This window comes from Mercenaria mercenaria, chromosome 12, assembly GCF_021730395.1.
Source record: "Mercenaria mercenaria strain notata chromosome 12, MADL_Memer_1, whole genome shotgun sequence".
In the NCBI taxonomy this organism is placed as follows: Eukaryota; Metazoa; Mollusca; class Bivalvia; order Venerida; family Veneridae; genus Mercenaria; species Mercenaria mercenaria.
Window position 1 is genome coordinate 39,569,105 of NC_069372.1, and position 19,629 is coordinate 39,588,733.

At 33.6% G+C, this 19,629-nt stretch overlaps 1 protein-coding gene across 1 annotated transcript; it reads left to right on the top strand.

Annotated features, from left to right (window-relative positions):
* Window positions 1-856: 856 nt before the first annotated feature.
* LOC123534254 (hydroxycarboxylic acid receptor 3-like) lies at window positions 857-4,313 on the top strand. The gene is made up of 2 exons (XM_045316422.2): window positions 857-964; window positions 2,163-4,313. Exon 2 carries the CDS (start codon window positions 2,668-2,670, stop codon window positions 3,706-3,708), a length of 1,041 nt encoding a protein of 346 aa, XP_045172357.1. The 5' UTR covers window positions 857-964; window positions 2,163-2,667; the 3' UTR covers window positions 3,709-4,313.
* The last annotated feature ends 15,316 nt before the right edge of the window (window positions 4,314-19,629 follow it).

Below are 19,629 nucleotides of genomic sequence, written 5' to 3' on the forward strand. Positions count from 1 at the left end.
TCCTCATCTAAATTCTAACAAACGCTAATTTGCGTCATTATGATATTACGATATAAGGGTTTAACAAGAGGTTCATATGTTTTCTAAACAGATCATGATGTTGTCCAGAATTGGGCAAATATATCTCTGTGTCAACGATGCCATCATATATGATTAAACAGACGCTTTTCAATCCGGTTTTATCCTAGATTATTTCGTCAAGAGTGTAAAATTCCACATGAACATTTGTGCGTAAAGTTCCAGAATTTTATTTTATATTTTTTGTTGGGTTCAAAGTCGCACCGACACAATTATAGGTCATATGGCGACCTTCCAGCTTTCATGGTGGAGGAAGACCCAAGATGCCCTCCACGCATTATTTCATCACGAACGGGCACCTTTGTAGAACCGACGTCCTTCCCTAAGCAGCTGAATGGCTACCTCACTTGAAGAATTCAACGCCACGAGTGAAGCTCGAACCCAAATCGGTGAAGGGCAAGTGATTCGAAGTCAGTGCCTTAACCACTCGGCCACGGAGGCCCTCAAGATATTTATTTTGAAACTGTAAGCTGTCCTTCAAGTAGACAATATGCATAATTACATTGATAGAAAACACTACTTTCAATGTTGTATATGAACTTGTTCATAGCTATCTCCGCAAAAAATTGGCAGTCTTTTTATTTATAAGTCCATGAATATCTTTTCAGGTAATGTACCCGTAATGGCTTAGTTTGAACTACACACGCAAAGAGACAAAATTCAGAAATAGAATGAGAACACGCAATTGGGTTTTTTTTTCGTTAAAAGTACTTTGTAAAGTCAGAAATATTCAATAATAGTCTCTGTGTACATATAGAACAACCCTCAGCTGGAACAAATATTTTATGTGTTAACGGATTAGAACATTTAAGTTGTTGTAGATGCAAGGTGTGGAAAAGTTGGACAATATTTAATAATAGTGGAGACAGTAAATAAACACATTTTAGTAAGTGATTATGTATATATTTTGATAAGCATGGTAAATCTTTTTTTTTAAAAAATCATTATATTGAAGGATTGTGAATTCAACATAACCTAAAGAGCCTATCAGTTTTGAAGATTTTTTTTTTATTTTTATATATTATTTAATGAAACGAATGTAGATGAAAATAAAATGAGCATGTCCGCAGATACAATTAAAAGTGATTATACGTACAAATAAAATAAAAAGAATATGCTTTATTTCAGTTTTCCTTAATTTATTTTCTTACCTTAATTTGTATATAACACCATATCAAAACTGAATGAATGTCTCATAATAATTGAGCCGCACCATGAGAAAACCAACATAGTGCATTTGCAGCCAGCATGCATCCGCGCAGTCTGGTCAGGATCCATGTTGTTCGCTAACGGTTTCACTAATTGTAATAGGCTTTGAATGCGAACAGCGTGGATCCTTACAAGACTGTGCGGATGCGCAGACTGGTCTGGATCCATGCTGGTCGCAAATGCACTGTGTTGGTTTTCTCATGGTGTGGTTCATATTTTTCGTAAGTCCGAAATAATGAGATAAAGCTAGAAACAACATTTCGTTAATTCCAGATCTGTTCAAATGCAGTTGTTTGACAAACGGCATCCGTTTTTGTAGTACTAAAACATGACCAATGCCATGATATAATTTATATTAGCTATTTGGTGTGTTTTTATTAAACAGATGAACCTTTTTTGCTTCAAAGATGTTTTTTGTTTGTATTTAAGGATATGTTTATATATGATGTATTCACTGTCATAACTGCAATCTTTTGCAATCTTTGTCGTGTAGCGGAGGAGAGTTGGAGGAGGAGGGTGGGGGGAGGGGGGGGGGATCATCCGTACCTGAACTCAATGTTGTTATATCTTCTGTTACTTTTGGATCATGGAATCCATTCAGTATCTATGTAGCAGAAATCTGTTTAAACCGGTCTCAATAGGCGTGGGAGTTGTTGAACTTTTCATAAATACTCGTGAACAGGCACAGTAAAACCAAGTTTTCTATGATTATGCTCAGTTGCATTCCATGCTTGGATCCTTAAAGATCGTATTTCCATTTTTTAAACATCACCATGATCTAATTAATATTCTGATTTAATGTCGTTGTTAGAAAAATATTCGAAAAGAAACTGTTGGTTTAGTCTGTTTATATCTTATAACATTTTTATTTACAGATGAGCATTCTGTAGGTTGTACATGTGTTCCAAAGTACGACGGTATGAAATGACCTTACAATAGGACAAAGAGTAGTGCGCTCAGAAGAACGAAACAACATATATTAGTTGACCTCGGATGAAATGAACTGTTAAGCGGAGCAACGTCGTGAAAAATAGAGTTTTTTCATGTCCAAACAACTGTGCTAAAAAACTGTTGCTATTTTCAAAGAGAACTGCTGAAGTCAAGAATAGTGGGAACAAGAAAGTAGCGAAGGACAACAATTTTCTCTCAAAGACAATATTTTCTCGAGACGCATCCGACTACATTCCGGCAGATAATAATGCCAAGGATGATTACAGAGACATCAACGTATGATAACAGATATATAATGTCTATGATATATCAAAGTACACTCAGAGAGAAAGCATATAAACACAATTTGGAAATTGGCTCTATCATTTAACCACTTTAAACTTAAATGCTTGTGTACTTTTGACCACCTTCGCGGAAACACTACTGGAAATGGATTTCTTATCTGATACAAATGTCAATGAAACTATCTGTAACACTAGTATATCTAACAACACGACTTCTTTGTCAGATGTATTCTTTAGAAATGAAAGTGATTTAGATAAATACAGAAACGAGTATGACACTGCAGTCTCCGTGATATTTTATTTTAACATGACAGAACGTGTTATATCATTCTGTGGTGTGCTCTTAAACCTTGCAACAATTATAATACTCATGTCACTCAAGGGATCACTGAAGACCCAATTGAAACTGATAATGAGCCTAGCTATATCCGACAGCTTAATAGCTCTATTTCACTTTTTGTTAACATTTTACAATTTCCCAAACGCATGGAAATTATTCAGAAATCTGTTTGTCACTACATGGACAAAACCAAATATCCCAAAGACGGTATTTGCTTTCATATACACCACGACACAATTTGCAGGTCTCGGAACAATGTTTGCAATATCAGTGGATATATTGATAAAGGTACAAAAACCTTTCCGTTATAAGACATTAATGTCAAAAAGGCGCGGAAACATAATTGTTACATGTTTGTGGCTAGTACCAAGCTTTCTGCTGGCAGTCGTTGCTCTTCTTTTATTTCAGTTCGGCAATTTAAACATTTCAATATTAGTTCTTTTTGGCAGTGTGTTTTACTGCTTCTTGTGTCTATTATTCTTCTTTATATTTTTGATAATCTACACAATAATACTGTGTTCAGTAAAGTCTTTTATTCATAGACAGCCGTCTAGATCTAGGCATACCATTAAGAAAACGGCAATCACATTTTTTCTTATTATTGCTACATATTTCATTTGCATTTTGCCAAGTATCTGGATATTTCTACTCATATTTACAAATGTAGTTGATTCACTTTCGGATTTAGTCGTTATCATAAATATTGTAAGTTGTGTTTACACTCTGAACACGGTATTAGACCCGGTAATTTATGCTTATAGAATTCAAGAGATAAATAATCGATATGAAACATTATTTAGAAGATGTCGTTGTATACAAACTGACTTGGATGGTTTTAATCTGTGAGGAGATGACTAAATGTTTCAAATAAATGTTATCAAACTACATAAACATAACTTATAAACTGCTAAACCGAACTGCTTTTGTTAAACATATGTGGAGTTTGGGTCATCAGGTCGTTTTTGTTTTGATTCAAAAAGAACGTTTCTGGGAGGTCGATATAATTTCTAACCAAATGTAACAGTTGTTCACTTTAATAGATTATAATCTGGTTGTAAAGCATTATCTTTAACTTCATTTGGATTATTATGAATTAAAGTCAGACGTCTTTTGGTCAGCTAGATGAAATGTAATACGAGTACATTGAATATATTTATTATTATTGGATTTTTGTGATTGATTTGTACATTATATTAATGAATGTATATTGTATACTTATATATTTTCATATTTGACGCTTACTTTTCATTTCGCTAACTGTTGACATCTTTGCATTATATGTAATATGTATACAATTATGATTATAATTTTATGACAGTATGTGGTCAATTAATATTAGTGCATTACTAGGTCCAAATCTATATAATGGAATATTATATATATATATCATTGGACTTACATTTACGAAATCAATACATGTGAATTATAAGTTTTTTCTTCTCTTTTATATAAATATGTTTGAATTATAATTTATATAAATATGTTTGTATGTTAATTCAGAATTATGTCTCCCACATGCATTGGGGGAGACATATTGATTAAGTGCTGTCCATCTGTCTGTCTGTCAGTTTGTCTGTATGTATGTCACAAAGTTTGTCCACGCAACTCCTCTGACAACACAGGACGAATTTGCATCAGACTTCACAAGAGTGATCATTGTTAAACTTAGTTACATGCATGTCATCGGCATTTTCTGGTTGATAATATTCAGCGGATTTATAGCCATTGATTCATCAACTTTTGTCATGTTTTGGCCTCCTCTGTTACATTATCGGGCGGTTTTTTCCACCAAACCTTACAGGAGTGATCAGTGCTAGCGTCTTTATGCATGTTGTCAGCATGTTCTGGTTCAGTAGTTTTTAATAGAGTTATGTTCCTTGGCTTTTCTTATTTTAGCTTGTCGGTCATCTTCTCCGAAGCCATCTGAAGGAATTACACCAAACTTCACAAAAGTGAGCAGGGCTGAGCCTAGCTGTGCATATTCTGTATATGTTCCGACCAGAGTTATGGCCTTTGATTCGTCACATTTTATAATGTTTAGCCACTTCTCTTATATAGTAGTTCGGATTTTCACCGAACATTACAGGAGTACTGAGTGACAATTATATAATTATTATTGGCATGATCTGGATCAGTGATTTCCAGCGGAGTTATGACCCTTTATTTGCCAAATTTTATGATTTTTTCGGCAAATTCTCTTACACCATTCGGTCAGATTTCCGCCAAACCTTACAGCCTAGTTGTACGTATTTACGGCATGTTTCGATTCAGTGATGTTTTACAGATTTATGGTCCTTGTATTGTCATATTTTACAGTGGATACACTACTTGCTGAATACAATTAGGCTAACTTTCACTAAACATCACGAGTGATTAATGTGAAGTGAAGTTGTGCATAATATCGTCGTTTTCTAACTAATGATTTGTAAATGTCTTGGATTTGTGCTTCTTCTCCTACACCTATGGTTGGAATTCCACCAAACATCACAGGAGTTACTACTTCTTAGCTTACTAGAACGCTATGGTCCAGTGACCTTCCCTCGAATTATGGTCCTTAATTTGTAGTATTTTACAATTCTTATATGAAAGTGGGGAAGACAAATGCCTTTCGTGAAAACAATCTCTAGTTTCTATATAGAGATAAATTGAATGTACACCATACTCCAAGTAGACCAGAAATATAACAACACTGAGACCTAGTACTTGGGCACTTTAATTCCAGAAACACTATTGTGATGTTTTGGCTAAAACATCATAAAATGTGACGAATCAAAGTGAGTCATCCTGTATGAACATCAAAAGTAAGTATAATATCAAATGTATAACACCATCAAGCAAAGTCTGAAAGAAAATGGACATTCTTTATAATGGTAGTGTTTCTATTATTTGTAATCCCCGCTCCCACCCCATGCAAATTTGTTATGGAATACTCTTCAATGTAATACTTGCTTAAACCGATATAGGCTGTTGCGAAATAAAGCCCTATTTGTGACAAATGTAAAAACAAATGATTCTTATCTTAAAGTATATATAATGAAATAATTATTATTATTGCTATAATTACATATTTCGCATACAGAACATAACAGTCATACTTGTAAAATTACATAATTGCAATTAATTTCCCCTATTAAGGTAGTTCTGCACGTTTGGATCGAAACTTTTTCTACAATGTAGAATTTGATTTAACTCTGATTTTTCAAAACTTCAGAATATACCTTGAAAATTTAGCAAATAAAAAAGATAGGGTCGTGTGCTTGATTTTTTGCTAGACTGATATAAAAAAATGGACCCGAATACACACACACACTCATCGATATGGGTTCGAGCCTCACTCGAATTCTTTATGTGAGGAAGCCATCCAGCTGGCTTGCGGAAGGTCGGTGGTTCTACCCAGGTGCCCGCTCGTGATGAAATAATGCACGGAGGGGCACCTGTGGTCTTCCTCCACCATTAAAGCTGGAAAGTCGCCATATGACCTATCATGTGTCGGTGCGACGTTAAATCCAACCAAAAAAAAAACTTCTCCCGCAAAGATATAATTTCTAACCAAATATAACAGCATTTCACTTTAGTAGATTACAATCTGGGTCCAGTTGTTCAAAACTTTAACAGACTGTTAAACTAATCGCCTGTTAAATTTTGAGTCAAAGTATTATTCTTGGTGGGAAACACTAGTAGGTTGTTTTTTTTGTTGTTTTTTTTTTTTTGTAAAGACGTTTTAGAATTCATAATCCTTAAGTCACACATTTTTTTCTAAGTTTTCTAAAATGTCGAAATATTACTTTAAACGTTAATCGACTGTTAGCTTAATCAACTGTCAAAGTTTCGAACAACTGGGCCCTGACTGTAAAGCATAATCTTTAACTTCATTTGGATAATTATGAATTAAAGTCAAACGTCTTTCGGTTAGCTAGATGAAAATGTAATACGAACATTGAATATATTAATGATGCAAATGCAAAAATGATCCGCACGATGAGAAAACGAAGTGCATTTGCGACTAGCATGGATCCAGACCAGCCTGCGCATGCGCGCAGTATGGTCAGGATCCATGCTGTTCGCTAACAGTTTCTCTAATTGCAATAGGCTTTGAAAAGCGAACAGCATGGCGCAGTCTGGTCTGGATCCATGCTGGTCGCAAACGCACTATGTTGGTTCTCTCTCAATTAGAGTTTTGCGTTAACAGGTAGAGAATAAATGTCCGAACAATGTTTTATGTGTTTTTTGAAGTGACACATCAAGCAATAAATGCATACAAAGTGATCCATCTTTTGACCGTTAATTAGGTTTGAGAAATGGCGACTAACAGATCGGCCGAGTAAAACTAAAATCGTTGCATGGATCAGAACTGTGAAATAACATATCTCAAAATAATGTATAAATTGCAAAAAAAGTTTATTAGAACGTGTGTCAAGTGTGTAAAAAGTTTATATTAGGACAATGGCAACTGTTAGAAGACTTAGAAGCTGAAACTGACACGAGATAGATAAATTTCCTTCACAATTTCGGACAATTCCGACGAATCTTTTTCAACACAAGTGTTTGACCTTAGAATTCAGCTGTGTATCAGCATGGCCTTATACATGAAATCTTAAGAATACTGCTCAACTACACTTTAATCACACATTTAGTGGATTACCTTAAAACAGGCAAGTTTGAAGAAAAGATAGCAATGGAAAATTTCGCTGAAAAAAACATAGTGCAAACATTTTATATTTATATAAGTGACTGGGCTTTGGAAATGTTTGAAGATGAACCGTTCATTTGGTTCCGGCGTCTCCGTTTTGTCTGAAAACTGATACCAAGGAATACTATGTGTCACATGCTTAACGTGTCAGATTTCTCTAAAGTGCAATACACAAATAAATGTTGTTTTTTTTTCACACATTTTGTTTAGAATGCCTGTCAAATATAAAAGAAAGGACACGTTACATTAACAAGTTGTGGCGTCGGTATATTGTTCTGTGATAATATGTTGCATATTTCTAGTTTTTAAAACTTTTTTGAAGTGACTGTAAATTACGTTAAATAATACTTGAATTTTAGAGCCCATTTTTGAAATGGCCGACAATTCGGCCATCTTGCATATTACAGTAATTCCCTTTCGTTTTCTTATTCAGATAAAGCCCAAAAGTATTTCTACCAAATTTGATGTTTTTGCTGTAAATGGTATGATTTTATGAAGTTTAGTTACCATATGCATTTTGAAGAGAATGCTTATTAAAATGTAATGACTCTTCAACCTTAAAAGTGTGCTTCGGTTAGACCAAAGGGAAATAATGTGAAATCAAAACTGTAGATATAAGATATCAATCGCGATTTAATTAATATGCAAAATTGGGGATGAAATAAATGTTTTTAACAAAACGTATATTTCTAACATAACCATATTCCATACTCATATGTAAACTACTAAACCGCAATTTATTTTCTCATATTTCGTATTTCTGCAAATTGTAATCAATGGTCGATATCAAAATAAAGCTTAACATTTGCTGAACACTTTACATAATTCAAATTTATATTTAGTAAGCAAACTCACACGAAGTGAGGCCCTGAAAGGGGTTTGTAAAATTGGGACTATATGAACGTTGACTGATGATAAATTCGACCACTTTGTCATTTACAAAATTTTCTTTGTATTATTATATTGAAACTTTCTCAAAAAGCTGCAGGAGTCATTCCTGATCAAGTAATGAAAAGTGACCCAATGTCAGCCCTTTATGTTTCGGCAGTGAGCATGCGCAAAAAAACACCCTCTTCCCAAGTAATTTTGGATAAATATTTTTTACACAAATAAATATAAGTCATTTATTTATACAGAATATTTACCAATTTTGTTTTTGTTTACACCAGTTGGTGTTGTAAGTGGGAACTATTAGATGGTGTGTTCTATTTTATAAATAACCGATTGCAAAAGAATATATTTTCAAGGTGGCCGACTTTATCATCTGTCGGGTTTATTATCAGTAAATTAGCTATATGGTGTGTTTTTATTAAACAAATGAACCTTTTTTGCTTCAAAGATGTTTTTTGTTTGCATCTAAAGATATATTTATATATGATGTATTCACTGTCATAACTGCAATCTTGTGCAATCTTTGTCGTGTAGCGGGGGGGGGGGGGGGGGAGGTGCGTAAAACGTCATCCATATCTGAACTCAGTGTTGTTATGTCTTCTGGTACTTTTGGATCATGGAATCCATTCAGAATCTATGTAGCAGAACTCTGTTTAAACAGGTCTCAATAGGCGTGGGAGTTGTTGAACTTTTCATAAATTCTTGTGAACAGGCACAGTCAAATCGAGTTTTCTATGATTATGCTAAGTTGCATTCCATGCTTGGATCCTTAAAGATCGTATTTCCATTTTTAAAACATCACCATGATCTTATTGATATTCTGATTTTAATGTCGTTTAAAACATATTTGAAAATAAACAGTTGGTTTAGTCTGTTTATATTTTATAACATTTTTATTTACAGATGAGCATTCTGTGGGTTGTGCCTGTGTTCCGAAGTACGACGGTATGAAATGACCTTACAATAGGACAAAGAGTAGTGCGCTCAGAAGAATGAAACAACATATATTAGTTGACCTCGGATGAAATGAACTGTTAAGCGGAGCAACGTCGTGAAAAGTAGAATTTTTCACATCCAAAAAACTGTGCTAAGAAAACTGTTCTTATTTTCAAAGAGAACTGCTGAAGTCAGGAATATTGGGAACAAGAAAGTAGCGAAGGACAACAATTTTCTCTCAAAGACAATATTTTCTCGAGACGCATCCGACTAATTCCGACATTTACTAATGCCAATGATAATTACAGAGACATCAACGTATGATAACAGATTATATAATGTCAGTGATGTATCAAAGTACACTCAGAGAGAAAGCATACAACATAATTTGGAAATAGACTCTATCAAATAACAGATTTAAACTAAAATGCTTGTGTACTTTTGACCATCTTCGCGGAAACACTACTGAAAATGGATTTCTTATCTGATCCAAATGTCAATGAAACTATCTGTAACACTAGTATATCTAACAACACGACTTCTTTGTCAGATGTATTCTTTAGAAATGAAAGTGATTTAGATAAATACAGAAACGAATATGACACTGCAGTCTCCGTGATATTTTATTTTAACATGACAGAACGTGTTATATCATTCTGTGGTGTGCTGTTAAACCTTGCAACAATTATAATACTCATGTCACTCAAGGAGTCACTGAAGACCCAGTTAAAACTGATAACGAGCCTGGCTATATCCGACAGCTTAATAGCTCTATTTCATTTTTTGTTAACGTTTTACAATTTCCCAAACGCATGGAAATTATTTAGGAATTTGTTTGCCACTAACTGGACAAAACCAAATATCCTAAAGACTGTATTTGCTTTCATATACACCACGACACAATTTGCAGGTCTCGGAACAATGTTTTCAATATCAGTGGATATATTAATAAAGGTACAAAAACCTTTCCGTTATAAGACATTAATGTCAAAAAGGCGCGGAAACATTATTGTTACATGTCTTTGGTTAGTACCAAGCTTCCTGCTAGCAGTCGTTGCACTTCTTTTATTTCAGTTCGGCAATTTAGACATAACAATATTTGTTATATTTGGCAGTGTGTTTTACTGCTTCTTCTGTCTATTATTCTTCTTTATATTTTTGACAATCTACACAATAATACTGTGTTATGTAAAGTCTTTTATTCGTAGACAACCGTCGGGATCTAGGCGTACTATTACGAAAACGGCGGTCACATTTTTCCTTATAATCGTTACATATTTTATTTGCATTTTGCCAAGTATCTGGATATTTCTACTCTTATTCACATATGTAATTGATTCACTTTCGGATTTAGTCGTTATCATCAATATAGTAAGTTTTGTTTACACTCTGAACACTGTATTAGACCCACTAATTTATGCTTATAGAGTTCAAGAAATAAATACTCGATATGAAACATTATATAGAAGAATATGCCGTTGTGTACGAACTGACTCGGATGTTTTTAATCTGTGAAGAGAAAACTAAATGTTTCAAATAAATGTTAACAAACACGTGAAACATTACAAATTAAACTGCTAAACCGAACCGCTTTTTAAAAACATATTATGTGGAGGTTTGGTCATCAGGGCGTTCAAAATTTTTTTGATTAATAATATAATTTCTAATCAAAATATAACAGATGTTTACTTTAATAGATAATGATCTGGCTGTAAAGCATTATCTTTAACTTCATTTGGATAATTATGAATTAAAGGTCTGCTAGATCAAAATGTTATATGAGTACATTGACTATATTACTGATGCAAAAATGAGCCGCGCCATGAGAAAACCAACATAGTGCATTTGGACCAGCATGGGCCGCGCAGTCTTGTAAGGATTCATGCTGACGGTTTCTCTAATTTCAATAGGCTTTAAAAGCGAAGAACATGGATCCTGACTAGACTGCGCGAATGACGATTAGATTTTAGAAATGGCGATTCACAGATTAGCCGAGTAAAATCGTTGTATGGGTCAGAACTATGGAATTACATCACACTAAATGATGTATTAACTGCAAAAAATAAAGCTTTTTAGAATGTCTGTCAATGTTTACAAAGTTTATATTAGGACAGTTACAGCTCTTAGCAGACTTGTATAGTCTCTGATAGAAGCTGAAATTGACAGGAGATAGATAAATTTCCTTCACAATTTCGGACAATGCCGACGAATCTCCTTTCAAGACAAGTATTTGACCTTAGAATCCAGCTGTGTATCAGCATGGCCTAATACATACTTATCAACTACAGTTTAACCACACATGTATTTGATTACCTTAAAACAGGCCAGTTTCAAGATAAAATGGCAATGGAAAATTGTGCTGAAAAAATGACAGTGCAAACATTTTACATAAGTGACTGGGCATTAAAAATGTTTGAAGATGAACAGTTAATTCGGTTCCAGCATTTCCGTTTGATCTGAAACCTAATACCAAGGAATACTCCTTGTCACGTGCTTAAATAGTCGTGAGATTTGTCTAGAATGTTATGCACAATTAAAAGGTTTTTTTCACATATTTTTGTTTAGAATGTCTGTAAAGGATAAAAGAAAGGACACGTTACATTAACAAGTAAAACTATGATCCGAACACGACCGATTTATTTTCCTATTAAGCAAAGAATACTAAAAATTGTGTGTTATTATACATTCAAACATGACCCGTTCCATTTTCCCTGTTAAACAAAGAAGGCTGAAAACTGTGTTATTAAACAACAATTCATTTTTTTCTGACGTCACAATTATTACGTCATAGCGCCGAACGCCATAGCAGCGCGCTGGAAAAGAAACTAACAGAAAAAATGGCAAATATTTTATGAATTTCGGCAAGGATGTACTTTAAAATCCTTAATAAAATGTTAAAATCGAAATAATATATCTCATTTAGTGATTTGGTCTTTAATAAAATAATTAATTGCCCCCCCCCCCCCCCCCCCCCCCCCCCCCCCCCCCCCCCCTCCCATCGTGATATAATTTCTTCGCATCTGAACTCCAAGCAATGATTTTATTCAGCGGCAAATCACTTAATGAGATATATTATTTGTTAGATAATAGAGACTACATTTTCAGAAATCCCTGTCAGTTCGAAACAATGACAGGGTCTTAGCTTCTCATCAAATGTGAAATATATTTCGATCACTCCTGCCTGTTTAAATCATTTGCATGTTGTAGATCTATAAAGATCTGTAAAACTTGCATATGTCTTTGATATAAATAAGTGTATAGCAAAGTCTGTATTTTCAAATGTTGGATTTTTATTATTGATGTGTACATTATATTCTAATATGACTAACAATGCTTTAATCATCACAACGATGTTATGTTGACGTCACGTCAACGTGATATTTAGCGCCATGTACGCATCAAGAAATAGCGCTTTCATATTTCATGAAATATTTTACTTAATAACATGTTTTAAACAAAAAATCACATTGCCAAAATGTTTTGATTAATTTATACACATACTGAATTAGTTATTCGCTTTGCTGAATGATTCGCAATAATTTTTGCTCGAACTGAATTCTGCCGCAAGACGTATTACAGTTTCCGGTCCGGGGGTGTTTTAACAAATACCTACTATTGGCGCCATGCTTGTGCGAAGAAACAGTTCCATCATATTTGATATAAATTTTACAATAATGAACATATTAGAATCGAAATAATTTATAGCAGAACAGTGCTTTATCACTATTTATACACTCGGGCGGCTTTACGTCGTCCGAAATAATTTTACTCGAGCTGCGCCCTCGTGAAATTATTACACCCGACGTATAACCGCCCATCATGTATAAATAGTGATAAAGCACTGTTTTGCTATAAATTATTTCTTAATTAATGAATGTAGTTTCTATACTTATACATTTCCATATTTGACGCTTACTTTTCATTTCGCTAAGTGTTAACATCTTTGGATCATATGTAATATGTATACAATTATGATTACAATTTTATGAGAATACGTGGTCATAATTAATATTAGTGCATTACTAGGTCCAAATATATACAATAGAATATTAAACATATTTCACTGGACTTACTGATAAGGATGCATGTTTAGCACATATTTACGAATACATGAGAATTATAAGTTAAGGTATGTTCCGCTTCAGTGATTATTTACAGGGATCTGGCCCTTGGTTTGTCACATTCAGTTTATACACTACTTTCTGAATACAATTAGGCCGAATTTCACTAAACATCACAAGTGATTAATGCGTAGCTGTGCATAATATCGTCATTTTCTGATTAAATGATTTTCAGCGGAGTCATGACCATTGATTTGTACAAGTCTTAGGTGTGTGCTACTTCTCCAACACCTATGGTTGAAATACCACCAAACTTAGAAGAATGTTATGGTGCAGTGACTTTCCCTCAAATTATGGCCCTTACTTTGTGGAATTTTACAATGTGTAAGTGGTGGAAGGCATACGCTTTTCGTGAAAGCAATCTAATTCTGTTATGGAGATAGATGTACTCAATGCTCCCAACGGACCAGAAAATATAACATCACTGAGGATATGAATTCCAGAAACAATATTGTTAAATCGTTTTAACTTAAAGATAAAGTCATTTTGTATGAACATCAAAAGTAAATATAATATGCCATTCAAACAATTACCCAAATAACATCAGCAAACATGTTGAGCTCTTAATACTGGTAGTGTTTCTATTATTTGTAATCACGGTCTCCACAACCACGTAAATATGTTATGAAATACTCTACAAGGCAATAATTGCTTAAACCGATATAGCCTGTTGTGAAATAAAGCCCCGTTTGTGACAAAATGTAAAATCAAATGATTCTTATCTTAAAGAGCATATAATAATATAATTATTATTGCTATAATTACATATTTCGCATAAAGAACATAATAGTCATACTTGTAAAATTACATGATTGCAATAAATATCCCCTATTAAGGTCCTACCAGCCCGTGAATTACTAGTATCATAACATCTTACACATTTTTGACAGGTCAGTAATTTACTATTTTCTCGCATTGCCTAGTGCTATACATTCATTTATGTTTCTGTGGCGCACGTACAAGTGACAGGGGCCTAATTTGATCACAGACTCCTATAGCTTAACTTTTGTTACAACTGTCTGTAGTAAATGGATATGACGCCATTGTATTCTATCATAGCTCAACTCACGGCTCAGGCGTAGTTCTGACGGAACGGTTAATAGAAAATAAAGGAAACCAATGAAAAATACAGAAAGCACGTAACAGACGATCCCACGGCCAATTTATAATTGCATAGTTATATTTCAATACTGTAATTTATTATTTATCACTTAAATAAATCTTGACAAAAGCTTTCTTACTAACTTGGTATTGCTAAAACAGTTTTTTTTTTTGCATTTTAGCATATTCATTATATTTATTATAGCCATCATATTCATTATATTTATTATTGCCAACATATTCATTATATTTATTCTTGCGATTATTAGTTTCTTTATGTCCTATTACTTTGTTTAATATGCAACATACTCTAAATAAGCAATGACTTAGAAATAAAATCTTGAAAAAATAAACTTGCTATTAATTCTTTAAAGTTAGTATTTTTTTAAGTGCAAAATTTATTTGCGAAATGTAACACTGTAGTTACTTTAAAACTATTGCAATAAGAAACTAGACCTGTTTTCCAGTACATAAGCTGTGCTGAAGATTTAAGTGTTCCATATAGCTCAGTGATTAGTGCCCTGACTTCACAATCAAAACGTTGCGGGGGTTCGAGCCCCATCGGAGTATGGATTCCGCATATGAAATTAGTAATAGTCTGTCGGATGCGACTTTAAAACGAGGTCCGGTGTAGTGCACTATTCACACTGCACGTAAAAGAACCTGTGGAAACATCTGGAACTGGAGTATCTTCTGTATTTTGTACCACACTCTAAGATCTAAAATGTCTAACATTCTTCTAGCAGGGTGGCCGATTGTCAGCCGGTGGCGACAACAAACTTCCAATCATTCATATAATGATACCTCAGGCCTCATTTTCATGAAAATATGAAAATGCTTAGGTTTGTTAATTTATTTAAGTACGTTAATTTGCTTAAGAAAACCAAAAATCTTAAGCAAATTAACGTACTTAACAAACTTAAATATTTTTGTGAAATTGGGGCCTGATTTTCATCTTTTTTGCGCAATTTTATCCTTGTGTAGTTCGTGAAAATTAGTGTCAATACGGGAATATACAGGATATGCTCAAAAGCTATGTTATCATGTCAAAGTATGATGTTAACATGTCCAGATAATGTCCTATCATGTCAAAAATGATATGTTCTCAAGCTAAAGTACCGTTTTATCTTGTCTACAGAGTCTGTTATTAAAACAAGATAACATAGCGTTTTAACATAATATCACGGTAGACAAAATAACACGGTACCTGAACAAGATAACATAGATTTTTAACATGATAACATACTCAGTAGACAATATCACACGTTGACTAGATAACATGTCTAGTAGGCATAATAAAACACTATTTGGGCAAGATAACACAGTTTTGACATGATAACATAGCTTTTTGAAATAATAAACGACCATTCTTAAAAGTTAACACCACACTCTGACAAGGTATCATGCCGAGTTAATACAGTTTGGACAAGTTAACATAAACATGACATTGCCCGGCATAATACAGCTTCGGCGTTCCATAATATCGCCAGATACTTTAGAATTTTTGTCATTTGATCAGGATATCATTTGTCGTACAGCTGGGAATATGTTTACATTTGGCCAGACTAACTCGATATGGAAATGCTTACAATAACATGTCATAGATATTAATTTCAAAGTTCAGATTAATTAGCTAAATAATGAAAACAGACGAGAAGTCTAACCAATATTAACAATTGCAGAGTAAAGTGAGATAGTCCCGTAAAATGCACTGTGCATGGAGCAAAAGTAAATTGAATATCGTACTGGTATACGAAATGTACTGCAAACGCTCAGACCTTTGATAAGAAATTTGAAAACATGGTCAATTAAAGTTTACCCGTTATGGTTACAAAATGCACGGTCAGTTAAACACTATGCCTAAAGAACATTATATAAATCCATTATACCTCGCCTACCTTGAATAAAATATCATAGTCCCTAGTGATTTCATATCTAATATTTTCTTTTTCTGTGCAGTAATTTAGTATAACATGCGCAACAGCACTATTTTTGTTTTCTGTGCATGTAATAATATTATTTCCATATCTCCCATTTGGTCCGAGAGCTCACTGACTTTTATTGCAACAATTGAGGCCAAAAGAAGTTTATACTTTTTTGGAAACAGTATTTAATATCCTCCATGAAAACCCATTTCTTAAGTGTCAAAGCCATGCCTATCTATATTTTGTTCACATATGTTTGTGATAGGGGAGGTAAAACTCACTTGTAAAAATATTAGGGGGTAGGGTAAAGTTTACGTCTACCAGTTTTTTCACTGTTTAATTACAGTAACTATTTGATTGTCAGTAAATGTATATATGTCAAACAATGACAGCAATAAGAAATTCATGAAAATGGAATGAAAGGCAAACCTGATATTCAAGGTCAAAGGTCAAATTTCTTAAAAAAATCACAAAAATTGGCATATTTGAAATTTATTTTTATTCTTAGAAAATAGTTTGTTATCAAAAGTCACTCGTCTTTATCTAGGTAATGTGTATATATCAGCAAAAATCAGATATACAAATATTATTGCAAAAAGTCAAGGTCAGCCCTGATAATTGAAGGTCAAAGTTTATTTTCATGCAAAAATGTGAAAAATGTTACCTTTACTTTTTCTAATCTGTTTAATATGTCCTCACATAATTAGTCGCTGGAGTTAATTCGTTTTAATGTTAGTATGTCAGGCAAAGTCAGCAGTGCAGATGTAACCCCAAAATCGCCAAGGGTAAAGCTAATATCAAAGGTCAAAGGTCAAATTTGTGTGAAAAATTGCATGAATAGCTTCCTGTTTGAAAAATAACAGATATCTTTTTTGATTATTAGTAATTGCTCGTGATTTAGTTTAATGTATATATGTCCCACAATGTCTGTAATAAAATATAGTCTGGAATGAGTCAAGTTCAAGTATGACATTAAGGGTCAAAGGTCATTTTCAAGTATATGAATGAAGCAAAAAAGGTCTTTAACTTTTCTCTTTTTTGATAATATCTTGTCGATATTAGTCATTGATATCAGTTTCTTTTAATTTACAAATGTTAGGCAATGTCTGGTATGCACATACAATTCCGAAACATTCAAGGTCAACCATAATACCAAAGGTCAAAGGTCAAAAAAGTGAGTAAAATGTTGCAATAATATCCCCTATTTGTAATAGCTTTTATTGTTTAAAAGTATTTGTTTGTCATTTTAACAACTGATCATTGTTCATTTTACTGTAAATATGTCCGACGATGTCATAAAAGAGAAAATAAGTCAAGGTCAAAACTGGTATTAAAGGTTAGGGGTCATTTTTGCGTAAAAGATCAAAATGTAGTATATTTACTCATTACTTTGTTCAAAAATAGCCTGTGTTTATAAAACACTGTTAGCAATCTATTTTATTGTATACATGTCAAGCAAGGTCAGCAATGTAGGTCTTATCCCAATAAGTCAAAGCCAAACCTACCATCAAAGGTCAAGGGTCAAATTTGTATGAAAATTCGCAAAAACAGCATTTGTTTTTTGGCAATGATTTTCTTTATTGTTTTAGGGTATTTTTGTCAAAACTAGTAACTGATCATTATTCATTTTAAAGTATATTTAACAGATGATATCATTCTTCCTTAATAATGGAAAATAGGTCAAGGTCAAACCTGACATTAAAGGTCAAAGGTGAGGGTCTTCAAGAAACTCGCCATAATGCAAAGACTGGCTGGAACTAGTTGGGAGCCAATGGAAAGATCCTACGACAAGTCTACACAGGTACCGCTCGGCCCATAGCAGAGTACGCATCCACCTCATGGGTAACTGCTTCCTACACCAGTAAAGATAAACTGGACAAGGTTCAAAATTCAGGCCTGAGGATAATTCTCGGAGCAAAGAAAACAACTCGAATAAGGGTATACAGCAGCACTGGACGCAGAGGCAGAGCAGTTTTTGCCCGATCAATGGGTTCCTAGACATTGTGTGTCGAAAATCAGATTGGAGGTGCCAGGAGTAGAAGAAGATGCCCGCTATCCAGCACACTCTTGGATCCAAGCATATACCAGCGGATCAGTGGAAAAAGCAGTCACATCACATTTCCAGACAGCTTCACACTCACACTTGTTCCAGCCAGTCTTTTCATTATGGCGAGTTTCTTGAAGACCCTCAACTTTGACCTTTAATGTCAGGTTTGACCTTGACTAATTTTCCATTATTAAGGAAGAATGATATCATCTGTTATATATACTTTAAAATGAATAATGATCAGTTACTAGTTTTGACAAAAATACCCTAAACAATTAAGAAAAATCATTGCCACAAAAATACTGTTTTTGCGATTTTTCACACAAATTTGACTCTTGACCTTTCATGATAAGTTTGGCTTTGATTTATTGGGATAAGACCTACATTGCTGACCTTGCTTAACATGTATACAATAAAATAAATTGCTAACAGTGTATTATAACAACAAGCTATTTTTGAACAAAGTAATGAGTAAGTATACTACATTTTGATCTTTTACGCAAAATGACCCCTAACCTTTAATACCAGTTTTGACCTTGACTTATTTTCTCTTTTATGACATCGTCTGACATGTATACAGTAAAATGAACAACGATCAGTTGCTAAAATGACAAAACAAATATATTTGTACTTTTAAACAATAAAAGTTATTACAAATAGGGGATATTATTGCAACATTTTACTCACATTTTGACCTTTGACCTTTGGTATTATGGTTGACCTTTAATGTTTCGGAATTGTATGTGCATGCCAGACATTGCCTAACATGTGCACATTAAAAGGACCTAATATCATTGACTAATATCGACAAGATATTATCAACAAAGAGAAAAGTTAAAGACCTATTTCGTTTCATCCTTTTACTTGAAAATGACCTTTGACCCTTAATGTCATATTTGAACTTGACTCATTCCAGAACATATTCTATCACAGACATTGTGGGACATATATACATTAAACTAAATCACGAGCAATTACTAATAATCAAAAAAGATATCTGTTATTTTTCAAACAGGAAGCTATTCATGCAATTTTTCACACAAATTTGACCTTTGA